The sequence below is a fragment of the Hylobates moloch genome, unplaced genomic scaffold (assembly GCF_009828535.3).
Source record: "Hylobates moloch isolate HMO894 unplaced genomic scaffold, HMol_V3 SCAFFOLD_6, whole genome shotgun sequence".
NCBI classification, from domain to species: domain Eukaryota; kingdom Metazoa; phylum Chordata; class Mammalia; order Primates; family Hylobatidae; genus Hylobates; species Hylobates moloch.
The window spans coordinates 148,463,356-148,489,580 of NW_026652281.1; the positions used below are offsets into that span (position 1 = coordinate 148,463,356).

The 26,225-nt window shown below is 52.0% G+C and overlaps 2 protein-coding genes across 6 annotated transcripts in view; both read left to right on the forward strand.

Moving 5' to 3' along the window:
- Positions 1-4,238, forward strand: part of RANBP17 (RAN binding protein 17) — a 447,403-nt gene extending 443,165 nt beyond the window's left edge. For 4 of the 5 annotated variants that reach the window (XM_058440137.1, XM_058440140.1, XM_058440141.1 and 1 more), the window contains one exon: positions 2,984-4,213. In XM_058440137.1, the coding sequence (XP_058296120.1) occupies positions 2,984-3,080 (97 nt within the window). In that variant the 3' untranslated portion in view covers positions 3,081-4,213. Of the gene's footprint in view, positions 1-2,983 lie in introns of all 5 variants that reach the window. The other variant, XM_032158613.2, reaches the window with a different exon arrangement.
- A 9,253-nt stretch (positions 4,239-13,491) lies between these two features.
- Positions 13,492-16,379, forward strand: TLX3 (T cell leukemia homeobox 3). Its single transcript, XM_032155997.2, has 3 exons — positions 13,492-14,041; positions 14,405-14,648; positions 15,628-16,379. Exons 1-3 carry the CDS (start codon positions 13,621-13,623, stop codon positions 15,836-15,838), a joined length of 876 nt encoding a protein of 291 aa, XP_032011888.1. The 5' UTR covers positions 13,492-13,620; the 3' UTR covers positions 15,839-16,379.
- Positions 16,380-26,225: the final 9,846 nt, after the last annotated feature.

Sequence of the window (26,225 nt, forward strand, 5' to 3'; positions counted from 1 at the left end):
AAATAACTGTCTTGTGCTTGACACAGCTCACACATGGATTTCCCTTTTCTGGTTTTTTTTTTTTTTTTTTTTTTTTTTTTTTTGAGACAGAGTCTCGCTGTCGCCCAGGCTGGAGTGCAGTGGTGCGATCTCGGCTCACTGCAGGCTCCACCCCCTGGGGTTCACGCCATTCTCCTGCCTCAGCCTCCCGAGTAGCTGGGACTACAGGCGCCCGCCACCTTGCCCGGCTAATTTTTTGTATTTTTAGTAGAGACGGGGTTTCACTGTGTTAGCCAGGATGGTCTCGATCTCCTGACCTCGTGATCCGCCCGCCTCAGCCTCCCAGTGGATTTCCCTTTTCTATTACACCTTGTGATCCTAGACTCAGTTCCATTCCATTCAGTAAATATTATTGGTTATTTGCTTTCTTCCAAGCATCATACTAGGCATTATACAGGGATACAGAGATTAATAAAATGTAGTCTCTGCCCTTAAGCAGTTTACAATTCAACAGGAGAGATATGAAAAAATAACTGTACTTGAAAGATCAAAAGAAGGAAAGTGCAAATCCGCTATGGAAAATGAAGAAAGACTTCTTGGCATTTGAACAAACATAGGCCTTGAGGTCAGACAGACCCCAGATACAGCTGAGTTAGGATCCTGACTATAGCTAACAATAATGTGTTGTATATTTGAAAATAGCTAAAAGAGAGGACTTGAAATGTCCCCAGCATATAGAAATGATAAATACTCCGGGTGATGGATACCCTAAATCCTCTGACTTGATCATTACACATTCTGTGCATATAACAAAATATTGCATGTACCCCATAATGATGTAAAAATATTATGTATCAATTAAAAAACAAGTTGGCTGGGCACAGTGGCTCACGCCTGTAATCTCAGCACTTTGGGAAGCCGAGGTGGGTGGATCACCTGAGGTCAGGAGTTTGAGACCAGCCTGGCCAACATGGTGAAACCCTGTCTCTACTAAAAATACAAAAATTAGCTGGGCATGGTGGCACGTGCCTATAGTCCCAGCTACTCAGGAGGCTGAGCTAGGGAGAATCACTTGAATCTGGGAGGCAGAAATTGCAGTGAGCCAAGATCACACCACTGCACTCCAGCCTGGGCAACAGAGTAAGACTCTGTCTCAAAAATAATAAAATTAAATTAAAATTAAAAATTTTTTAAGATATTTTATATCTGGCCTTTTTAGGTTGTGTGGCAGTAGGCAGTTAACTTCTCTACTCCTCAGTTTCTTTACCAGTAAAATGGAGATGATAATAATCAATTGTGATGTTTAAATGACAGAACGCAGTGAAGCATGGCACCTGGGACCTATGACCTACAGTATTAGTTTCTCCCTCTGCCTGTTCTTTAAGAATGGCTGGTATCTCAGTTGCCAATGAGATCTAAATGAAAGGAGCCTGAACTTAACAGCTAGGTCTGACTTTATTCATTCATTCATTTAGTTCACAAAACGTTATTCAGAATCTACTGTTTAGGCATTGGGGTTACCAGTGGTAAACCAATTATTTAAGGTTTCTCCCCCTCATGGATCTTACATCCTAGTAGAAAAGACAGACAGTAATGAATGATGGAGAAAGAGCATGTGTTCAGGGGAAAAAAATAAAAATAAAAATAAAAAGGTCTGCACCATCCTTTTATAAATGTGGTAGCATTCAAATGCTGCTCCATTTGAAATGCAAATCTCAGTCATCCCAGTAGCCACAGTGTATTCTGGAGTTACCAGCCTGGGCTTTGGTAATACATGACCAAGTCAGTTGGGGTATGCAGACATATTCCCCTGACTGTTCACTTCAAGATCCTCTATCACGCAGAAAAGCACAACCTCGGAAGCCAGCAGATGAGAGTTGAATGGGGAAGCCCTAGGTGTCTTGGTGGAAATGACTTCACCTAAGGCTTGGAAATTTGAGTACTGTATCCTGAGCTGCTCTGTGAAATGATGGCAGGTGGCCCTCGTAGTTTAATGAGAGTAATAGGCAGCGAAGACTGACTTTTTTCCGTGTACCAGGCACTGTGTTGAGTACTTACAGGCATACAGGCATTGCCTCAAACTGACCCAGTAAATTCTTTTTTTTTTTTTTTTTTGAGACAGAGTCTCACTCTGTTTCCCAGGCTGGAGTGCAGTGGCGTGATCTCAGCTCACTGCAACCTCTGCCTCCCAGGTTCAAGTGATTCTCCCATCTCAGCCTCCTGAGTGGCTGGGATTACAAGGCGCTCACCACCACACCTGGCTAATTTTTTATGTTTTTAGTAGAGATAGGGTTTCACCGTGTTGGCCAGGCTGGTGTCAAACTCCTGACGTCAGGTAATCCACCCGCCTTGGCCTCACAACGTGCTGGAATTACAGGCATGAGCCACCTCACCCAGCCTAAATTCCCACTTTCTACAATCCCTTGAGGTAACTACTCATATTAGGTACCAAGACAAGAGGTTAAGTATTCATCGAGTGTCACCTGACCCATAAGTGGTAGAGCTAGGATTTGAGCCCAGGTAGTCTAACCCAGCACCCCCTCTTTTTCAGCTACTAAATTCAGTTTTCTCATCTGTAAAATGAGGATACTCATACCTACCTCAGGGAAGACTTGTGATGACCAAATGAGTTTATCAGTAAACTCAATCCAATGCCTGGCACATAAACTTTTGTTCTTTTTCTTATAATCCTTACCATCTATGTGTAATTTAACTTTTCTAAAATTGTTTTTTAAAAGTAGAACCACAAAATGTACACCTCAAGATGGTCAGAGTGAATTTAGTGGCAACCCTGTTTTCCAGGAAGAGATGAGGTGTTGGCAGTACTGGTGGCGGAACAGCAATGGCGATGAAAGTGGAGAGAAAGGAGCTCAGCTGAAATCTAGAGCCTTCCTCCAGGAGGGGGCTCCCCGAAGTCCTGAACTCCAAAATGGCCTTATCGTCCAGAAATTCATGGAGGCTTTGCCTCATTACTACCCTTGACCCTTTCTTCCTCTTTCTGCAGGTTCACCCAAAATCTGTCTGTATTCAGAAGAGATGTGGCAGAGGCGATGCGCAGTGATGGCAACACTGAACCATGCAGTCTCGACATGATGAGCTGACCCGACTTTTCTGACCATGTGCGGAGCAGCCTTTATCAAGAGACTCCTGAAGGTCTGGGTCTCAGGACAGTGATGTTGGCTAGCCCAGGGGAATGTATTTTTCAAAACATACAAGCAACAACAAAAGCCCTATCTTCTTATATGTCTAGCCTAATTATAAGAATTTCTAATAGTACACAGTGTAAATTCAGTCTTTCCTCTGAAAAGCAAAGGATGTGTTTTCAGTCTTTCTATCAGATATTATCTTTGTTCTCCTAATGCTCTGAAGGGATGTAGAAACAGTATTTAACCAAAGAACATAATGAACCAGGTTTGCACCTAAGTGTGTACCAGTTTATGGTTCTGCAATCAAGGTTGTCAATTTGTTGGAGATGCAGCCTTCACCATAGATCCTGGATTGAGACGAATGCCATTGGAACCTGTTAAATGAGTAGTTTGTTATGTGTCTGGAAGAAGCAGCGTTAGGGACTTTGGGCTGTGAGCATTTAGAACGAGCCTGGAAGCACTACAGAGCATCCCACAGGACCACACGCAGGCCTCCCTGCCTCAGCTGCATCTGATAAAGTTGAGAGACAGTAACACAATTAAATGACTTACAAACAACGTTTGCTTTTCACTGGCATAAATCTGAAGTGGTTCAGTCTAGAAGAATTAAGCTGTGCAATTACTGCCTGCAGAGATATTTCTTCAGGAGGAGTCATGTAGCCCCAGTCAGAAGTTCTGGGTGGTGCCAGCACCCAGTCTTCTGCCTCCATTTAATTTTTAAGAGAAGGTGAAGGTAACTATTAGAATATAATATTTGAAGCAGCTCTGCCTTCTTAGGGCTACCCAAAACAGTTCTAGGTGCTAAAATTCAGATTTTCAGAGGATGAGAAACAGCTGGTTTCCAACTCGCCACAAAAACTCTTATTACTCTTGGGACTTGGGATTGTGACTTAACCCAAACCCAGAACATGAAGAAGACCTTTACAGTTTGTGCTATATTGTTACTAGGCTATTAATTTGAGATTGCCCACTGTCAAGTGTTTTACTATCTCACTGCTGTTGTTATGATTCAGGCTTATAATAAATATTGTGTCCTTTATTTCTGATAAGACATGAAAGGTTGGCCTTACTGTTGAACAAGAAGTAAATCCACAGGCTCCTGTTATAATCCCATTTCTCAGACTAGTGTTTCTTGAAACCTTTCTTGATAGTTGAGTTTTGCAATAGGCTTGTAATATAAAAGCAGAGTCATCAAGTTTACCTCAAAATGTTTGTCTTCTGTGTATGAAGGAAATCAGCAGAAAATACGTTACATATGGGGTTACTTCTAGTATTTAATGGATAAATAAGCTTTGGCCTTACACTATGTTTCATTAGAAATGGGAAATATAATTTTCCTTGAGAAGGCAAATTCTGAATTCTGTAAAACATCAGCTGTTCAGAGAAGTTTGACATGAATTTCTGTTTCTTGAAGGCTTATAACTGCACACTCACCCCACAGAAATGTGTTAAGGAAGGTTTGTCCCATTCTGGCACTGTTTTCTTTACAAGTGTCTAGAATCTAAAAGCTCCATATTGTTTGCATTAAAATGTTCACCAGAAAATGACCGTGGGCACTGGCTTCTCCTTGCCACACTGCCAGAGGTCACCTGGTGGTTTCACAGCAGGCAAGGATGGCTCCATCAGACTTGGCCTTGGAGAGCTGTTCTCAGAGGACGGGTCAGGCCTGCCCCACTGCTGACATCTACAGGACCTGCTAGTAGAGCTGGCCTCGCAGAGCACACTGCAGGCAGCATGCGTCAGCTGGAGAAGACTCGGCAGACGGTTATTGAACATCTCTCGTGCCCTTTACATACGTGATCTCTTCTAGTCCTCACAACAGCCCTCCAGAGTTTAGACAGCATTAGCTCCACTTTGCAGATAAGGAAACCAAGGTTCAAAGATGGGGTCTATAGCTTACATGGGTCACACAGGCAAGATTTGAACCCAGATCTGTTTCACCTCAAAGGAATTCCTGGCCCCTTGTAAGGAAGACCTGTATTTCAGAATGGTGAGTTGAAACCAGTTAATGTTTAGGTCCATTATCATGTGTTTCTCAGAACTCTATTGTTACATAACACATTACCCCAAAACTTAGTGCCTTAAAGCAACATTTATTAACTGACAATTCCTGTAGATCAGGAATTTGCAGCTGGATTTCAGGCTCTGTCTCTCTCACAGGCTGTGATCATCTCAAGGCTTGACTGGGTAAGGCTCTGCATCCAGACTCACTCGTGATGGTTAGCAGGAGTCAGTTTCTCACAGGTTGTTACCTCAGTTTCTTCCCAAATGGGCCTCTTCACAGGACAGCCCACAGCATGGAACCTTGTTACATCAGAGAAGAGCCAGAGAGATTGCAGCAATCTGGAAGTCACCGTCTTTTATAACCTAATCTCAGAAGAGCCATCCCATCACTTTTGCTGTATTCTGTTCATTAGAAGTAAATCACTAAGGCAGGGATCATTGGAAGCCATTTTCTTTTTTTCTTTTTTTTGAAACAGAGTCTCACTCTGTGGCCCAGGCTGGAGTGCAGTAGTGTGATCTCCGCTCACTGCAAGCTCTGCCTCCCGGGTTCAAACCATTCTGCCTCAGCCTCCCAAGTAGCTGGGACTACAGGTGCCCACAACCACGCCTGGTTAATTTTTTGTATTTTTAGTAGAGACGGGGTTTCACCGTGTTAGCCGGGATGGTCTCGATCTCCTGACCTTGTGTTCCACCCGCCTTGGCCTCCCAAAGTGCTGGGATTGCAGGTGTGAGCCACCGCGCCCGGCCATTGGGAGCCATTTTCAAAGCTGTCTGCCACAACTCTTGTCTGGCCGTTGCTAGAGAGGTTGAGTTTTAGCTGTAAATTTCTTTCTTAGAACCTGGAAAGGAACGCTTCTTTTCCGTTAGAGGGTCAGGTTCCATTCTGAGCCCTTACTGAAGGAGGAAAAGGAAGTGGGGAAGCTGGGATGTTTAAGGATCACACATACTGCACAATCATCCCACAGTGGATGAGAACCAGATTTGGGACTCTGCCTCCAAGACTGCCAGAGTCTCCCTTGGTGAGGGACAGTGGGGATTCTTGAGAAGAGACCTGGAGTTCCACGTGGGAGTGGACCCTGTAGGGACATCCTGTCCCAAGGATAAAGCATGCACAGACACACAAACCTGTGGAGGCTACGTGAAAGACAACTAGTGGGGCTGCTGGGTCTAATCAGATCACACGTGTATCCAACTTAGATTGAACAGCAGGAAAAAATAGTGCTGGCATTTCCAAGGGGCCTACCACTTCACAAACGTGCTCCGAGAGGATGAGATGGGAGGTGTGGCTTCTGTTTGCACACCCACCCTTCTGATGGGATTCTAGTGTACAGATAGACGGATGGTTCATGCAATGTGGGCACTAAGTCAAGCCAGCTGCTTCAGGGATTCTCAAGCAAGAAACAGTTTGAAGGGATTTTTACTTTGCTCAATTTTTGCCTTCCACACTGACTTCAGAACCTGGCCCCTGAGAAAGATGTATTCTGCCTGTATTCCGCATGTTTCTGTTATTCTGTGTTTTCCAATCAGGCTTCTCTAGGATGGGGGACGAAGGAGTGTAGAGTCCCTGCACTGAGTGTGATTATCCGAACTGCCCAGAAAAGCCCTCCTGGCCTTCTGGACTCCCCTCTATTGGCCGTGACAGCCTAGAAGTACCTACGGATTATGGTAGTGGGGGCCCCTTTCAAAATGCAAAAGTGGCTTGCCATGTAGCTGTTAGCTGAGATTAGTGACCAGATTAGCTGACTACCAACAGCTGCACATGAGATCCGAAAACAGAGTGGGTTTGGTGAGAAAAATTGAAGAAACTGAAAGATCTGGCATATGGGAAACCTGATCTAGATGTTCAGCAGTTTGGGGGAAGTAATATTTGAGAGAACTCAGTTCCTTGTGATGAAGAGGGAAAGGAGTGCCTGAAAAGAAAAGCAGGGTAGAGTAAAAACGGAGAAAGTACACGTTTCTTTCTTTTTTTTTTTTTTTAAGACAGGATCTCACTCTTGTCTAGGATGGAATGCAGTAGCATGCGCACAGCTCACTGCAGCCTCAACCTCCTGGGCTCAAACAGTCCTCCCACCTCTGCCTCCTGAGTAGCTGAGACTACAGGCCCATGCCACTGCACCCAGCTAATTTTTGTATTTTTTGTAGAGATGGTTTTGCCATGTTGGCCAGGCTGGTCTTGAAGTTCTGGGCTCAAGCAATTCACCTGCCACAGCCTCCCAAGGTGCTGGGATTACAGATGTGAGCTACCACTCCTGGTCTTAGAAGTTTTAAGATGAACATAAAATAATTAGAACTGCTATCATTTATGGAGCACCCACTAAGCATTGCAAATTGCTATCTCATTTTATGCTTCCCAGGAAGAATGTCAAGAATTACTATCCCCATTTCAGAGATGAGAAAACTGAGACTAAAAGACTGACCCAAAGCCATATAGCTAGAAAGTGGACAAGCCAGGATTCAAAGTCAGATTTGCCTGACCTCAAAACTCATGTTTCTTTTTCACTATAATTCCTTGAACTAGGTGTCCTTCACAGCTGTGTCTAGGGGACAGTTGAGTGGGAGAGCTCGTCGTGAACCACTTTGACACCCACAGTGGGACTTTCTCCCAGAGAAAGGCCAGTCCAGGACCTGGGCCCGTTGTGTACTGTGTATGTGGGTCCTGCCACCGATTCATCCTCCTCCCTGAACTTTCTAAAATCATTCTTAAGACTTTTAAATGTTTTATTGAGGTGCAAGTTTACAATGACAGCAAACCTTTCAAACTACAGCAAGAGTAACCTGCCTCCTTGGCATATTAAAAAATAATGTTAGTGTCGGTTTTTACGTCCCATAGTTTGGATTGCTGATAAGAGTGCTTCCTTGACAAGATTCTTTTTGAGGTTTACAGAAAGCGTAATAAAATATGTAAGTTACATTTCCACAAACAAAAGCTATAACATAAGTTATTTATAAGCGTGAGATACAAACAGTATCACAATAAATAAACCATAAAGGGTACCTGAAACATTCATCTTAATGTAATTTGCCCAACGAAAGTGTTGAAACGAAGTCAAATTTAGTAGAGAAATCTGTCAGGAAAGGAGGAAAGTTGTGGAGCACAAATGGGAAAAATGGCTGAAGTGTAGGGGAAGGAAACAAGGGCATGAGATCAGGTTTGGAGGTCCCTGAGAAGGTTACCCCATGCATTTGCCCACCCTGCCTGCCCTTGCTCCCCTGAGCCTGTGCACACTGACCAATTCCTGCCACCCTGCACACGCTGCCATCTGCACAGTCCCTGTTCACATGCTCTTTATAACCTCCACCAGCCCCCCCACCCCATGGAGAAAGGAATCTCACCCTGCTCCCCTCTCCTCTAACCTCCAGCCCTAGGGCCAGCTTCCTCAGGCTTCTGCTAACCTCCCTGCCAGGGCCCGGGTCTGACCCAGCCCAAGCACCTTGGAAATCATTCTTTCACTCATTCATTCACCTGCCACAGGTAAAGCTAGTGAGCAGGATAAATAAGATTGTTTCTGAGGGGAATGACAAAAATCAATGGGTAGAGAGGATGATGGGGTGAGGGTGCTGCTCTGGAGGATGGGCAGAGAGGTGAGGGCTGGCCTGGGTCGTAAAGGATGCAAGGAACCAGCTATAAGCAGGGCTGGGGGAGGTGAATGCCAAACTGAGTGCACGCAAATGCCTGCGCCCAATTCTGACCCCTTTTTCTTATCCCCTTGTCTGACCTTGCTTTGTGCTATTGAGCTTAATACCACAAACTCTTGATAATGTCCTCCAGTCCTCCACGCCCTGGACCCAGCCCTGGGACATGGGATCAAATGCCACCAACACCATTTTGCCCCAAAGGAACTCCCAAGCCAGTAGGGGAGACAAGTGAGCCCCACTATGGCCAGCCCTCACCGCCACTCTTGGGTTCTTTCACCCAAGAGTGATTCATTCAGACCCTGCACTGATTCCCCTCCCCACTCAGTCCTGTGACTTAAAGTCTTTACCACCTACCCCCAAATAGGGGTGTGAGGTAAAGGGGAAAAGGTGGGCTTTGTAGTCTAAACAGTCCTGGCTTCAAATCTCAGCTCCACCCCTTTCCACTACATGCCCTTGGACAAGAGACTGTTTCCCTAAGTCAACTGTCCTTGAAGCCTCGAGACCTGCAGTGGGGGGTCCCAAGCAACAGCCGACATCTGAAGGCCTTTTCCTTCCACTGGCTAGCAGAGTCTTGAGACTGATCAGACCTCCTCAGGAAGGTTCTTCCCTAGGTCCTGCCCACTGGGGGAAGCAGTGATGAAGAGCTCAGACTGCTTTGTGCCCACTGTTAGATGGGGAAACCAAGCCCCTGTGCTGGGGAATGGTCCAGGAAATGTGAGTAGGTGCTCAGTAAATATTCAGTGAATAAATAAATGAATGGGTGAATAAATGTGGGCAAGAGCCTTCCATCAGGAGAACTGGAAGGGCCCCTAGGGACTCCTAACTAGGGTGTGTAAGCCAAGAACAGCATGCAGGTCAGCAACCTGTGACATGGTGTGTGTGCCAAATTATGTGTTTCTGTCTTTTTCTATGGAAGCAGACCACAATATTTTCATCGGTGTTTCAAATAGGGTAGCTGACCCAAATACATTTAAAGTCCTGATTCAGTCTCTACCCCATTTCACAGACAGGGAAATGGAGTCTCATTTCACTCAGGAAGTCAATGGCAGAATGAGCCTGGAGGAACCTGGCCTCCCACAGCTGGGCTCATGGGCCAGCTGGAAATCCCAGCGTCTTGCCTGTCATCCCTGAAGCCCCACCCTCTTCTAGATGACTCGGCAAAGCCACCAGCTGTACCCCTTTCTTCCAGCTTCTTCTTGGGGAAGAGGAGAGGTTGTGCTCTATCCTGAAAATCTCTCTAGCCCCGGGAATCCTCGTCCCCAGTTCTTACAATTCTCATTTCCTAATCTCTTTCGGTGTGTATGCCTCACTGTTCAAGTGACAGCAGGTAAATTACAAGGGCAGCAAGAAATTACAACCTCAGGAACACCAAATACATATCAGAACATATCTGGCCAAAACAGTGCTCAGAGGAAAATGTATGCCCTTGAATGCATTTACTTAAAAAGAAAGAAAAATTGACAAATTAAATTTTCAACTCAGCAAAGAAGGAATAAATATTTTTTTAAGCCACAACATTCATGAAAGAGGTGGCATCTTAAAAGGGGATAATGACATCAATGGCTTTTTTAAAAACCAACAAAATAACAAATCTTTGGCAAGTCTGATCAGGAGAAGGCATGAATGAGCAACACGGGGAATGAGAAGTGGAAGGTATTCGTACAGATTCGTATGAGAGTTCCTAATTCTGAGAGAATCTTCCCACAATGTTATAACAACACATTTGAAAACTCAGATGAAATGGACAATATTCTAGGCACTGGCTTCCAGAGTTGAGCAGGCATCAGAATCACCTGGAGGGCTTGTTAAACACAGGTTGCCGAGTGCTACCCCAGAGTGGCTGATTCCGTAGGTCTGGTGAGGGTCCAAGAATTTGCATTTCTAACAAATTCTCCAGTGATGCTGCTGTTGCTGCTCTGGGAACACACTCTGGGAACCACTGTCCTAGGGACTAACCAAGTTACCCCCATTCCTGAGCTGCCTAAGAGCTATCTGGATAGGAAGTGAAAGGAGGCTTATGATTAGTGGCCCAAAGCTCCTTCATCTGGATGACAGGGCTGGACGATGAGGACCCGTGGATCTCAGGAAGCCAGAACCCAAGCAGTGAAGCAGAGCCCTGACCCCTGCCAGGCTTTACCTGGAGGCGCTTATTTAATCTCACGAGGTTTTTTACTAGATGAGAAAATTGAGGCACAAAGAGGATGAATAATTCCCTCTTTGTGCCTCAGTCCACAAAGTAGTCACCTTCCGCTGCAGCTTACCAGTCCACAGCTGGTAAACTGAGGTGGGAATCCCATTCTTAAGCACACAAGCTGGGAGCAGCGCTGTGCCACCCACACCTTAATTCCGTGCCACAAACCTCTGTGCGGTGGGCCTTGTTGTCCTGATTTAACAGTGTCTGAAGTGACAAGGGCAGCCCTGAGTCCCGGGCACTGGAAGCCAGAAGGGAAGTGGAGCTGGTGAGGTGCCAACTCCAGCCCCCAAGTGGGGAGCTGTGCTTCCCTTGAACTCTCAAAGCCTCAATTCCCTCCTTAGTGAGAAATTGGGGCCACTAACAGCCCTTTCCTCACAGGGTCATTGTGAGGAATAAATAAGTGTCCACCTCCCTGCCTGGCACAGGCTAGGTTCTCAGCTACAGTAGCTTTATAGTTGTCATTAAAGTTATTATTATATAACCGCCAGAGTTTCGCACAGGCACTGCCACAGATGTTATCTCATTTTGTTCTCACAGCCACCCTGGGGGTAGCTGGTGCCCTTTTTGTTTTACAAATAAGGAAAATGCAGTTCTGGGAGGTGCGGTTAGGGACCCACACTGCCAGTGGCAGAGCCTGAATTAGAAGCAGGAGGTCCTCTGGAGCCAGGGCAATGGCATCTACCCCATCTGAGGGTCCTTGTGGCTGGAAGGGAGTGAGGGAGCATTTGCCCAGACCCCAGGCATCCTGCAGGTTTCACCCCTCAGTGTTGGGCCTCCCTCTCCACACCCACCAGGAAAGCTTAACAAGGGCCAGCAACTTGCCCAAGGTCACACAGCGGGCAAGTGACCTAACTCCAGACCCAGGCCTGGAGGCCCTGCAAATCCTGACGCCTTTGGATTGTTGGGAGAAGAGAAAAAGAATCCCCAACCTGCACCTCCTGCCCTTCCCCGTCCTCTGAAACTGACCCTACTGGTAGACAAATACACCTTTCTCTCCAACGTACTGAGCCCCTGCAAATAAGATTAAACTGCCAACAAAATAAACAAGAGTCACAACAATAATACATCAGCCATTACTCTGGGGGAATGGAGTGGGAGGTGAGCCACGCTGCCCAGTGCCTACTACGTGCCAGGCCCAGTGCTCTGCGCTCCCTCAATATCTCACTCGCGGCTCACGAACAACCCGCATGCATGCATTATTTTCCTTTTTGCAAACGAGAAAACCGAAACCTAAATATATGGAGTCAACTGCTCAAGGTCACTCAGCTAGGAAGTGGCCAGTCCAAATTTGAACACACTTCTGGCCAACAGCACATCCGAGCTCTCACCACTGTCCGCACCACAAGGAGCGGGAGGAAGAGCCCAGGCCAGGGGTGCGACACTCAAAGAGTTTGCACCTAACGATTTTAGAATTCGCTGGAAGAAAATGATTCCGCTTGTCTCCCCAAAGCTGCAGCGGAAGGTGACTACTTCGTGTGCCGTCCTGTCCACGGTGCCCTGGGCCGGGTAGACAGTCACTGAGGCGGGAGCAGAACGGGGAGTGGCTCCAGCGCCCAGACTGCACTGGAGCCGGGAGGGGCTCACCACTCGCGTTTCCCAAAGAAATCCCGCGATTTGCTCTAGGATCTGCCGGCGCCTTTGACATTCGGGAACCCGAAGTCCCTAGACCCGCCGAGCCGGGAGCGGGTTCCCACGCGCGACCACAGCCCCCTTCTATCCTGCAACGAATTTCGAGAGTCAGGTCCCCGCTCCCCACCGGGCGACCCCGCGTCCCTAGCCCAGCCGCAGCTGGCACGCGTGGGCACCTGCGAGTCACGCCTCGGTCCGCCTGGCCGGAGCCAGGGAGTGTCTCCAAAGCGGCCTCGAGGCCGCGGCCGAAACTCGGGCGGGGTCGAATTCTCCCCACGCGGGTCGGCGTCCTCCGGGGCGCGGAGAACGCTACGGTGCTCCCCTCGCCCCGCGCGCAGGCAGCGCGAAGCCTGCCCCGGGGAGTGCGCCCCTTTCGTTCCTCCAGCAGCGGTAGAGTCCAAGGGGCTTCTACGGATTCCGCCGGGTCGTCCTGGGGTTGCAACTCCATTGTAACTGAAAGGATGCATTTGGTTTGGCTTTTGCTCAGATGAAAAAAAAAAACAAAATTTTTGGAAGAAAACGAAAACCCGCTCAGCAAAAGACAATTTCACAAGCGGAGCGCTCTACCCGCCCAGCGCGGTGTCTGGGAAGCGGCCCGGCCGGGAGGAGCGGGGAGCGTCTGCTAATTGCAGCTTCGTTAGATTTCGGGTTTGGGAGGCTGCGGTTCGGGCGCTAATATCCGCCGCCCATTATCCCGGCTAATAAATTTGACCTATTGTTCGTTTGTTAAAATGATGTCACCTTGGAACAGTCCCTAAGCTCCTATTTCCATGAATTAGGCCTTTATTGAAAGCCGGGAGCCAATGAGAGGAGAGAGGCTTGTTGATCGCAGCCAATGGCTGCGGCGGGAGAGGAATTAGCAGCGGAAACTCCAGGTTCGGTTCAAGAAAGATGACACAGAGCCTGTCGGGCCCGCGCACTCTTGGCAAAGTTTCAGTGCGACGAGAGGCGCCGGGCGCTCCATGGCCGCGCCGTAACGGGGACCCAGCCGCCTCCCCGCCCAGCCCAGCCCAGCCCTTCCGCCCGCCCAGGATGGAGGCGCCCGCCAGCGCGCAGACCCCGCACCCGCACGAGCCCATCAGCTTCGGCATCGACCAGATCCTTAACAGCCCGGACCAGGACAGCGCACCCGCCCCGCGGGGCCCCGACGGCGCCAGCTACCTGGGAGGGCCCCCCGGGGGCCGTCCGGGTGCCACATACCCGTCTCTGCCCGCCTCCTTTGCGGGCCTCGGCGCGCCCTTCGAGGACGCGGGATCTTACAGTGTCAACCTGAGCCTAGCGCCCGCAGGCGTGATCCGGGTGCCGGCGCACAGGCCGCTGCCCGGGGCCGTGCCACCGCCTCTGCCAAGCGCGCTACCCGCCATGCCCTCCGTGCCCACGGTCTCCAGCCTGGGCGGCCTCAATTTCCCCTGGATGGAGAGCAGCCGCCGCTTCGTGAAAGATCGCTTCACAGGTGAGCAGAGCTGGCGACCAGGCTCCAGGCCTCCGCCCTCTCGGGGCCAGAGGCGCCGCGCCCTGTGCGCTCCACTCGCGGAAACCATTTCAGAGGCCCAAGAGCGGCGGAGGCCTCGGCCCCAGGGCCCCGGGCAGCAGTAGTGGGGAGGGTAATTGGAGAGTTGCAGGAAAATAAGCCCGTGCCCGGGGGAAGGGACAGGGAGCGAGGGCGTCTCCCGACTGGCTTGGTGTCGCTGGAAACGCTCGCGACCAGCGAAATAGCGGAGCTCTCCGTGTCCCACGGGGCGCCACGGGGTCCGCATGCGGCCTGAACGGTGGCCGAGCCGGGCTGGGCTTCAGGGACCCTCATGTGTCTCCGCAGCTGCGGCCGCACTCACGCCCTTCACCGTGACCCGGCGCATCGGCCACCCCTACCAGAACCGGACGCCGCCCAAGCGTAAGAAGCCCCGCACGTCCTTTTCCCGGGTGCAGATCTGCGAGCTGGAAAAGCGCTTCCATCGCCAGAAGTACCTGGCCTCTGCCGAGAGGGCGGCGCTCGCCAAGTCCCTCAAAATGACGGACGCGCAGGTCAAGACCTGGTTCCAAAACCGGAGGACCAAGTGGCGGTGAGAGAGGCCTGACCCGGCCCACCTTACACCTGCCCTTCACCTGTCCCGCCCCGAGCCGCAGCCTCGCACTAGCCCTATTTTAAGGCTATCCACTACCCCCGCCCCCCTGAGCCTCCCCCAAACACACCCCCACCCCGCCTTCGCAGATTGTACCTCTTCCTTTCACCCTTCTCGCTGGCCTGTGCTTCTCTCTCCATCGTGGTTTCGCCTTGGTTTCTCCTCCATCCCCATCCCCATCTTTCGTGAGCCCCTCTAACTCTCTCCCCGTGTTTTATACGGTCTCCTGCGCTCACTTGATTTCCTCTCACCCCCCCCGCCCCAAACACACACACACACACACACACACACACACACGCACACAGGGGCCTCTCGCACTCTCCTTCTTCCAGCCCGCCCTCTCTGATTTTCAACAATCCTCGTGGACGCGGGTTTCCCCTCCCCCCATCTCCTCGTCTCCACTCCAGCCGCGTTTTTATCCGATCTCTGTTTTGATTCAACCCGTAAACGGCGAAGCGATCGCGTCTGGAAAGGGGTTCAAGACAGGCCCTGGGCGAATTGGATGAGACTGACCCAGCCCCCGGGCGTCGTGCGGGTGGTGCAGAGCCAGCCTGCCCACCCGCGGACCCCAGCGACCCCGGTTCCCGCAGGGCCAAGTCAGTTACACATAGGCCCTGCCCTTGCTATCCGGCGAAAGGAACAATCTTTATTGTTGGTGAAGCCACAATACCCGGCCTTGCAGGTGGGCAGCGGGCAGAGTCCCCTCCTGGAGACCCTCTGGCACACAACAAAAACAAATGATCCTAACCGGCTCCCTGGATATGAGGGCCTCGGGCGTAAAGCGCGGGCTGGGAGGCAGACGGGTTCTGCGCCTCGAGGCTCCCGGATGGCCTCGGCTCCCGGGAGGGCCGGGGCCCCGCCGGCGGCCCCGCGGTGCCGGGTGCCTGACGGTGCTGTCCCTCTCCCTCCCCCGGTGCAGGCGGCAGACGGCGGAGGAGCGGGAGGCGGAGCGGCAGCAGGCGAGCCGGCTCATGCTGCAGCTGCAACACGACGCCTTCCAAAAGAGCCTCAACGACTCCATCCAGCCCGACCCGCTCTGTCTGCACAACTCGTCACTCTTTGCTCTGCAGAATCTGCAGCCCTGGGAAGAGGATAGTTCCAAGGTTCCCGCTGTCACCTCCCTGGTGTGAGCCCACCAGCGCGCACCGTCGCCACAGATCGCCGCCCCCACCCAGCCGGGCGCCCCGGACCCCCCAGCCGGGCTGCGGGGGAACCGGGGCCGAGAGGGGAAGGGGCCGCCTAGCCCGAGTAGGCCCCAGGGCGCGGCCACAGACTGGCCGGCCGCGGAAGGGGGTCGGACCCGAGCTCCGCGCGGCCGCACAATCCGAGCCCCCGCCCCGCGCCCCGTCCCGCCCCAGGCCCGGGCCTGACAAGAAAGCGCCTTACGTTTCTCCGCCCCCCGCCCGCACCCCCCGGGCCGGGCGCCTGTATTATACTTTGTACTTTTGCCCAAACGTGTAAATAATAAAAAAAGTTTTGGCTTTTTTCTTTAGAAACCGGCCACCTGCTTCCCCCGCGGGGGCCGCTGGAGGAGGAGCAGCCGACCCGGCCGCTGGGGGAAGTGCCAGGGGCCCGGGGCACCCTGCGTTTAGGCTGGGTCCACTCTTCTTCTTTTCCGTTCCTTTTATTTAAGTCGTTTTATTTAATAAAAAAGTTAGCTATTTCACTTAACGCCGCTTTTATTTCGTTTTCGTTCCAATAATGCTCGGCGACCCCCGGCCCTGCGCCCCACCCCTGCGGCGGTAGAAGCCGAGCGGCGGCGCGCAGGACGCGTCCACTTCTGCAAGGTTCGTCTGCATTCGCCTCGGCTGCAACCCAGGCCCGGGCCCCCGCGGAGGATGCGTGGTGCAGGTCAGTTGGTGCCGGCCACCCGCAGCCTGGGTGCGCGCGGGATGGGGACTGGACTTGGGAAAGGTGCTCCAGGCCCGAAGGCCGCGGGCCAGCGCCGGGGCGGGCTGGGAAGTGAAAGGCCGGGCCTGGGCAGATGCCTAGGCCGTCCCCAGGTCAAATCCACCTGGGGGGTGGGAGGCAGGGTGGCCTCGAACTTCTTAGAACTCAAGCCGGAACTCGGAGCCCCACTTCACCCCGCAACTCGCTTTCTGCCCTCTTTTTCCCGCGGAGCCTCAGAGAGGACCTGGCTCTGGCCGGTCTGGGCGCGCTGTGGGCAGGCTTTGCGCGCAGAGCCGGTGCAAATCCTCGGTCTCCAAACGCCTGGGGAGCAAATGCAGCGCACAACCCTAGGGGCCCTTCTCCTTGTCGGGTTTGCGTGGGACCCCAGGTGGGGCGTGACGTCATGTGACGTCACCGCAGCCCCGCGGTGTCACGGGGCTGGAGTGGGCGGGGCGCCCGGAACTCAGAACTCTAAGCCCTGGTGTGGTAGCGGCGCGGCCGGGGTCCACCCAGCTCCACCGCGGCTCAAGAGTTGGAAGTTTCAGAATTGCGAGGTTTGGAGCGGCTGACCCCTTCCAATCACGTCTAACACACAAAACCCGTGAACATTTCCACTTGTTCTTTGATTTTTCCCCCTCTTTTATTCTCGCTTTCAGTCTTCTAAAAACTTACTTTCTGGCCTCTCCGTTTCTTTCTCTACAATGTTCCCTGTTTTCTCCTCTGTATGTTACGCTGGGTCTCTGTTTTACTATATCTTTCTCCTTTTCTTTGCAGTTTTATGATGTTTCCCAGTATAGTTCGTCCTCTATTGCTTTTCATTGCCCTCAGCCTTTTCTTGTTCTGTCATCTCCTCCTTCTTCTCTCCCCAGTTCTGACTGTTGGCCTCTGTGTGTCTCTGGGTTTCTTTGTCTCCCTCCTCTCCACGGTTCTCTTTTTGTCCTTTTGTCTTCCCTTTCTTGTTTCTCGAATCTCTTTGCCTTTATGTATCTGTCTTTGTCTCTCTGTCTCTCTCTCTCTCTCCTTTCCTTTCTCCCTGACTCCCTCTCTCCCTCTTCCAGACCCAGATCCCAGTAGCTCCTAAGGCAAAACACTTTCGGGGCCGCGTCCCAGAGCACCCCCACACACACACTCCACGAGCACCCCCACCCGCCTCATCTCACTGCCTCCCTCGGAGCCGGAGCCGTGCGCCACCCTGCGGGTCCCCGTGCTCCGAGCCTTCGTTCTATGCGGGCTGCGGGACTGTCTTCACCTGCAGGGCCGGAGGAAGGGGAGGGCGCCTGAGAAACACCTTGAACCCCCAGCGCTCCCGCCGTCGCCTCCACCTCCAAGCCCAGCTAGCCTGGGATCTGCGCCTTTCGGGACATAAAGACACCCGGGGAGGGACTAGGGTGACTCAGAACTTCGGGTCTCTTCCGTGAGTGTTTTCCTGAAATGCTTTTATTTTCTCCAATAAAAAGCCCGATGAACGCCGTCATCGGGTTGGGAAAGGTTGGCCCTTCGGCTGAGGACTAGAGGGACCCTTGACTTTGCTGGCGGAGAACCGCTTTCCTCAGAGATGGGTGTCGCTGTCCAGCTCCTTTCCGTTTTATTCTGTTGCTCCATAATAAGGCCTAGCGGGGTTTTTTTTCTTAATTGTTTTTATTTCAATGGGCTTTTGGGGAACAGATGGTCAGGTGGTGTTTGGTTACATGAATAAGTTCTTTAGTGGTGATTTCTGAGATTTTGGCGCGTCCATCACCCGAGCAGTGTACACTCTACCCAATGTGTAGTCTTTTATCCCTCGCCCTTCCACCCTCCCCCACAGGCCCCAAAGTCCAACGTGTCATTCTTTCCTTCTTTCTTTCTTTCTTTCTTTCTTTCTTTCTTTCTTTTTTTGACAGAGTCTTGCTTTGTCGCCAGGCTGGAGTGCAGTGACGCGATCTCAGCTCACTGCAACCTCCGCCTCCCGGGTTCAAGTGATTCTCCTGCCTCAGCCTCCCGAGTACCTGGGACTACAGGCGCGAGTCACCACGCCCGGCTAATTTTTTGTATTTTTAGTAGAGACGGGGTTTCACTGTATTGGCCAAGATGGTCTCGATCTCTTGACCTCGTGATTCGCCCGCCGCGGCCTCCCAAAGTGCTGGGATTACAGGCGTAAGCCACCGCGCCTGGCCCAACGTATCATGCTTATAAGGCCTAGAGTTTTTGTTTTTCAAAATTACTTCTGTTGTTTTGCCAGGGTGACACTCAATTCTTTGGGCCTCTTTGGAGACACACGCACGTTGTTGTTTTTTTCTTTCTGTCGGGCGCCTCGCTTTGCGCAGAAGGCCTCTGGCCCGGAGGCCTGTCCGGGGTAGGCGTCCAGTAAGGCTGGGGGTGGGGGGGCTGGTCTGGCTTCGGCCCTCGGGGGTGCCTGGCCTTCCTGCACCCAGTGCCTTCGCGGCGTTTGACGTCTTCCAGCGCTTTGCCCTCACCCAGCCTTGCCCAGCCAGAGACGGGCTACGGGTCTTTTCCAGTTACAGAGCTGAGCCCAGTCATGTGGTGCCAAGTAGCGACCATCTCTCGCCCACGTCCACCCAGAGCAATGTGGGCGCCCCCAGAGGGTGGGAGCGATTGCCGAGCGGCGCAAGGGCGTTTAACGCCTACCCCACTCCTCCTGGGTTGCCAACCGCTAGGTCGCCGTTTCCAACGTGGCTGCGCGGGACTGAAGTCCGACGACTCCTGGTCCTCAGTAGGGGACACACCTCCCACTGCCCCCAGCCACGCGGGCTATGGGCAGAATCGGGGCAACGGTAATATCTGGATGGGGCAGGCTCCCCTGAGGCCGTGCTTAAGAAAAAAGGAATCTGGAGTAGCCTGAGGGGCCCCACGAGGGGGCCTCCTTTGCGATCGTCTCCCAGCCTTAGGCCAAGGCTCCGGAGGCAGGCGGCCGAGTGTTGGCTCCCAGCCCGGCTGAGGACTGGATGGAGGACGAGAAGCGCCTGCCTCTGGGCGAGAGCTGCGGACGCAGCCTCGCCGCCTCGCCGCCTCGCCGCCTCAGTCCGAGCGTCTCTAAAGCCGCGCCCATTCTACAGATGCAGGGCAGGGAGACAGAGACATCTCCGGGGGCCGAGTAGAATGATCGCGCGGGTTCTCCCGGCGCCCTGATTTCGAGGCTGCGCCCGGGGCCCTACATGCAGCCGGGCATGCCTGGGCCGAAGGCGTCTGCAAGGAGGGGCGAGTCTGCCGGGTCCGGCAGTGAGTGAGGCCACGATCAGTTCTCCCTAGGAGGCCGCGCAGCGGGTAGGATATGGGACTGGGGGACGCAACGGGGACCTGGCCGAATCAGAGCCCTCAGGAGAGAACGCCGAAAACTCTGGGGCCGGCCGCTCGCTTCCCGCTAGTGGAAATGGTTTCTGGTCGTCAGTTCCCAGTCCAGCCCCGGGTAGGGAGCTCTGATTTGCAACGCACAGCACTTGCGAGGTTCGAGTGCCCCCCGCAATTCGCGATGGAAATACTAAGCCTAGGCCGGGCGTGGTGGCTCAAGCCTATCATCTCAGCCCTTTGGGAGGCCAAGCCGGGAGGATTGCTGGAGCCCAAGAATTCAAAACCAGCCTGAGCAACATAGCGACCCCGTCTCTACAAAATAAAATAGATTATCCAGGCGTGGTGGCACGCGCCTGTGGTTCCAGCTACTCCGGAGGCTGAGGTGGGAGGATCGCTTGAGTCTGGGAGGTCGAGGCTACAGTTAGCCGTGATCGCACCACTGCACTCCAGCCTGGGCGACAGAGTGAGACCTTGTCTCAAAAAAGGAGAAAAAGAAAAAGTAAGCTTCAAAGAAGCTCTGACATTAGTTCTGAGTCGTGCAGCGGTGGCCGCCCCCGTGCTCTCGCCCCTAAAGCAAGCGTTCTTTGTACTGAGTGGAGAAGCTTTGAGTAGTGAGGGTGGAGAGGCAGCTTCGGGGTGGCGGTGGGGGGCGTCAGCAGCCACCCTGACACTAGGCCTGGGGTCGCAGTGAGACAGAAGAGTCTGCCGCTCTGACTTGGGCTCTGAGTTCCAAGGGCGCCCGGCACTTCTAGCCTCCCAGGCTTGCGCGCTGGCGCCTTTACCATCCGTGCCAAAGGGGGGAGACCTAGCCGCGGCCACCGCAAGCGCAGCGGTGACACCCAGAGGTCCCACCGGGCCCCTGGGCAGGGTAAACTTCGCCTGTCCGCTTCGGCAGCTTTGCGAAGAGTGGCGCGCAGCTAGGGTTGAGGCTTTTGCGGACCTGCGGTCGAAGCAGGCGGCTGAGCCAGTTCGACGGCCAAGGCCTGGGCTGCCGACAGCGGTGCGCGCTCTGTTCCGCCGCTGCCGGGCCAGGCGTTCCGGAATAGGGATCGCGAGACATGGCCTCCAACTTTCTGCAGAGACCATCGGGCAGCGCCAGGCCTAAGCAGCGACCCCACTGAAGGTTCCTGGGAACCTTTGCCAAAATCCCAACCTCTGCCTCGGTCCAACTAAACCGTGTAACTAGTGCACCAAGGCCGCAGAGCGGCTGGTATGGTGCAGGCGCCTGCATTCTGGAGTAGTGAAGGTTTCTCCACATGGAAGGCGGTTTTCCTTCCGTGAAATTCGAAATTCAGCCCCCCAGTTCCAAGCCCCTGCTCCGTTAGCAGCATCTACTCTCAGCGACGCCCAGACCCAGGCTGTGCACTTTCTTGGCTCAGACACTGGCAAAGTCCTCGAGAAATTGCCTTGGTGATCGGTGCCTTCCCTCGGGCCACCCAGCCGCCGGTGGCACGGAGTCTTCCGCGCAGTTTTGCGGACCCTCGCTGTGTGGCCCTGAGCAAATGGTTTCGATTATCTGCAGCTTGGTTTCTGAAACTGTAAAAATAGTCATTAAAAACTTCCAGAAAAAGCAAAAAAACAAAAACCATGGCATATGGTACAGCTGATGATCAGTTTTTTATGAAAACAAAAGTATTTTAGAAGTATTTTTCGGATAAAAATCTAAGTGCGGGGTTTAATCAGAGGTGTTGTCATTTTGGAGGACAAGACAGGAATGGAACAGCGTCCTCCACTGCCATGAATTGTCCTCTGGTCACGGGTAGTAGAGACAGTGGCACAGTCATCTGGGAAACTTGGCCTGGCTCCGTCTGCCTAGACTTGTCAGTGTCCTAGTGTTACCCTGAGGTTAGTGGCCATCACACCAGTTGAAACGAATGTTGTTCCTGTGTCAGACCCTCTGCCAATTAATGAGTTCGTTATTATACCCCTTTACAATGCTCTCACTTTGTGTCGGACAGGTGGGATGGGAGAAGAAGAAACATATGTGAACAGAATATTTGAGCAGGTTTTTTCCTACACCTTCCACCATCCCACTGATCCCCCAGAACAGTTCTGTGTTCCCATTAAGTAGGAAGTTGAGGAGCAGAGAAGGCAGGCGACCCACCCAAGTTCACCCCCAGATGCCTTAACCACGTCTGGCCTCAAAGGCCCCGGGGTGCCTGGCTGGCTGGCTGTGGGGCCCAAGCCAGGCCGTGTCCCCACTGGACAACGGATCACAGCCTGGAAAAGCCCCACTGGCCGCAGGTTCATTAGAGAGATTTGTGCTGACCCAGGCTCCATGATTTTAAGAAGCCAAATCCTTGAGTGGAGTGAGAGTCCTAGATTGGCTTTAAAAGCCTCCAGACCTCGCACAGCCCATGCGCTGGCTGCTACCGGGGATGTATTGGCTTTGCTATCAAGCACTGTTGGTCGATGGATTTATCCCAGCTGTGCTGAAACTCTCCAGGGCGGGGAGCCTGCGATGGCAGCGTACCCTTTGCCTCCGTCCTCCAACCAGGAAAAATCCACCTCTTCCTCCAGCCAGCAGAGACTGAGCCAACAAGAGGAATGCAGAGCACTCCAGAGAAGAACCGAGAACCGGCCCTTCCCCCAGCCCCCACCACCCCCAGTCAGGGAGGTAGCCCTCCGCTGGTCCTAGGGGGCGAGGTCCGCCCCGAGGCAGAAGTTGGTGTTGGGCTCAGGGGCCGATGGTGATTATCCAGCATGCGAAGCTGCCTTGCATTTGCATCCACTGTTCAGGCGCCACAGCTGGGGCACTTTTGTTCCTAGGACGTAGTGAGACTAAGAAGAAGGGGAGGGGAGAGCAGAGAGGAAACGCAACCCGGGGGAAGACGCCAAGAAAGGGTGCTGGGCAGGGGTGAACTTTATTAATGCCCGCCGTTTCCAGCTCGTCTGTTGGAGGGGGCGGGCAGGGCCCCTCTGGGCAGGGATGGGGCCATGCCTTTATTAATAGTTCCCAGCTCTGCGAGGCCGTCAGAGCCGTGGCCACCTGTATCCTCCTGAGCCCAGGCTTCCAGCACCCAGCTACCATTTGGTGAGGGCGCCTGCACGACCCCATGTAATCCTCAAAGGACCCCAAGAGATAGATACTGTTGTAATCTCCACTTTAGAGATGAGTAAACTGAGGCTCTGAGGAGTGACACCACGTTCCCAAGTCTCCTCTGGTGCCAGGACTTTAAGGGAAGCCGCCTGAATCCAGCTCATTGGTTTTCTCCAGTGAAGCACCTCAAACCTTCTTGTTACTAAAGCCAAGGTCTTTATGTGACTGCCGAAGGGAATTCTGACCGGGTTGAATATTACCATCCCTAAACAACACCAAGTGTAAACCAGAAAGTCCTGGGTGGGTTTTTGTTTGTTTTGTTTTGGTTTGTTTTGTTTTTTGAGATGGAGTCTCACTCTCACCCAGGCTGGAGTGCAGTGGCACAATCTCGGCTCACTGCAACCTCCGCTTCCCAGGTTCAGGCAATTCTTCTGCCTCAGCCTCCCCAATAGCTGGGATTACAAGCACCTGCCACCACGCCTGGCTAATTTTTGTATTTTTGATAGAAACGGGGTTTCACCATATTGGCCAGGCTGGTCTCGAACTCAGACCTCAAGTGATCTCCCGGTCTCGGCCTCTGAAAGTGCTGGGATTACAGGCATGAGCCACTGCACCCAGCCTTGTTTTTTGTTTTTGTTTTTAACATTGTTGTTGCTGCTGCTACCATTAGAATCCCTTGTTATTTCTCTTTTGTTCCTCCTGAAGATGGTTGGAAGGTGATAGCTCTTGTGCTTTATCTAAGGGATGCAGGAAGGCTCTACTGGCCACCCCCACACCTCCAACTCCCAGCTCAGGCAGAAGAACAGGCTCTGGTGAAGCCCTGTGGTGGTAAGGCGCCCTGGTGTAGCCCACAGCTGCTGGGCCTGAGGACTTTCAGCCCTAGGGAAGGAAGATGACAGGCACATTGATGCATTTTGCCTCCTGCACCAAAATGCCCACCACTTATATGAAGCTTTAACAGGCCTGGGTTAAAATCTCAGCTTTGTCACTCACAAGCTGTGTGGTCCTAGACAAGTCGGTCTGCGTCTCTGTGCCTCAGTGTGCTCATCTGGATATTGCAAAAAATAGATCTTCCTCATGGAGTGGTTTGAAAGATTAAACCTGGAGCCCAATGCACAGTAAACACTACGATGTTATCATAAATAGCAGGTGAATTTCCACACGGTAAATATTGTTCTTGTTTTCCTCATAGAGAGAAGGAAGCAAACCTAGTAACTCAAGTAGTGAGTAATTTGATCACCGTCAGACATTTAAGTAACGGAGCTGGAATTCAAACCCAGTTATGCCTGAGTTTAGAGCCCAGACTTGCCTCAGCCTGCACCATGTCTCCCCTGAAGAAGACCTTCAGAAAAGGTTGTTGATTGATTGTTGAAAATCCAGATTATTCTAAGTAAGAGTAACCAGGGGCTCTGCTGCCTTCTGGGGCTTCAGTTTCCTTTGGTTGCTGATGTTTGGCACATTGCAGGTGCTCAGTACATGTTCATAAAATAATCGTACTAATGGGTAAGTAGCAATTCTAGAACCGCTACTGCGGGCCAGGCAGTGAACTGGGCATTTATGCAAGCATCTTACACATTTACCCTTAAAGTAAGCCTAGGAAGTACAGTCGCTTTTAAACCACATGGGTTTAAACTGCATAGGTCCATGTATATGCAGATTCTCTTGTGCCTCTGCCACCCCTGAGACAGCAAGACCAACCCCCACCCCACCCACTTCCTCCTCCTCAGCCTACACAACATGAAGACGGTGAAGATGAAGACCATTATGATGATCCACTTTCACTTAATGTACAGTAAATATATTTTTTCTCCTCTTTATGATTTTTTGGTAGTATTTTCTTTTGCCTAGCTTTATTATAGGAATATAGTACATAATACATTTAACATACTAAATATATGTTCATCAACTGTTTGTCAGTAAGGCTTCCAGTCAAGAGTAGGCTATGAGTAGTTGAGTTTGAGGGGAGTCAAAAGTTACACATAGGCCGGGCACAGTGGCTCACACCTGCAATCCCAGCACTATGGGAGGCCAAGGTGGGCAGATCACGAGGTCAGGAGTTCAAGACCAGCTTGGCCAATATGGTGAAACCCCGTCTCTACTAAAAATACAAAAATTAGACATGGTGGTGCACACCTGTAGTCCCAGCTACTCAGGGGGTTGAGGCAGAAGAATGGCTTGAACATGGCTGGCGGAGGTTGCAGTGAGCTGAGATTGCACCACTGCACTCCAGCCTGGGCAACAGAGCGAGACCCTGTCCCAAAAAAAAAAAAAAGGCCAGGCGCAGTGGCTCACACCTGTAATCCCAGCACTTTGGGAGCCTGAGGCGGACGGATCATAAGGTTGGGAGTTCAAGGCCAGGCTGGCCAACATAGTGAAACCCCGTCTCTACTAAAGATACAAAAAAATTAGCTGGGCTTGGTGGTGGGCACCTGTAATACCAGCTACTCAGGAGGCTGAGGCAGGAGAATCACTTGAACCTGGGAGGCGGAGGTTGCAGTGAGCCGAGATCGTGCCACTGCACTCCAGCCTGGGCAACAGAGCAAGACTTCCTCCCCCTGCCAAAAAATAATAATAATAATTACACATGGATTTTTGACTGCACAGAGGTTGGTTCTCCTAACCCCTACATTGTTCAAGGGTCAACTATGGATAGTAATATTCCATCTTGAAGATGAGAAAGTTGTGATTTGGGGATGTTAAGTAACTTATCAATGTCCCATAGAGTATGAGATGGGATGCAGGTGTTCTGACTCAAGAGCGGGAAGAAACCTGATAAATGCCAAGTGTCTACTATGTGTCGAGCACTGCATTCTGGGTCATGATGTGCATTTTCTCAGCCTCACAATCACTTTAGAAAATAGTTTTGAAGCCCCATTTTACAGACGAGAAAATTTAAGTCTCAGCAACTTGAAAGTGTATTTGCCCGAACACTCATAGCTAAATACAACAGTTCTCTACCTACTAGCTCAGGATGCTAAGATCCATTTCAAAAGTTGACCTTGAAGTCTTCAACCAAAGCTGGGGTGCTCTCTGCAGGCAGAGCAGACACTGTTATGGGAGGGATCGTTCTCACATAAAATGCAGCCTCTCCCGTGAGGAGGCTAGGCAAATGATATTCCTTGGGCTCTCAGGGAAGGGATGTCACTGACAGGGACCAGACAATGATGAAGTGTCCAGAAGCAAGAGGAACACAGAGCGTTCCATCAGCTGCGAGGTGGGCAGAGGGCTTGAAGGCCTGTTCTCTGGCCGCATTGCTAGGAGCCGCCCCCCTTGCTGATTTCTTCCCCTCCCCCGGCCTCCCT

Excerpts from the sequence above, each read along its gene's own strand:
- TLX3 (XM_032155997.2), top strand. The coding sequence starts at position 13,621 with ATGGAGGCGCCCGCCAGCGCGCAGACCCCGCACCCGCACGAGCCCATC. Across the intron at positions 14,042-14,404 it reads CGTGAAAGATCGCTTCACAG|CTGCGGCCGCACTCACGCCC; the intron begins GTGAGCAGAGCT and ends GTGTCTCCGCAG. Across the intron at positions 14,649-15,627 it reads AACCGGAGGACCAAGTGGCG|GCGGCAGACGGCGGAGGAGC; the intron begins GTGAGAGAGGCC and ends CCCCCGGTGCAG.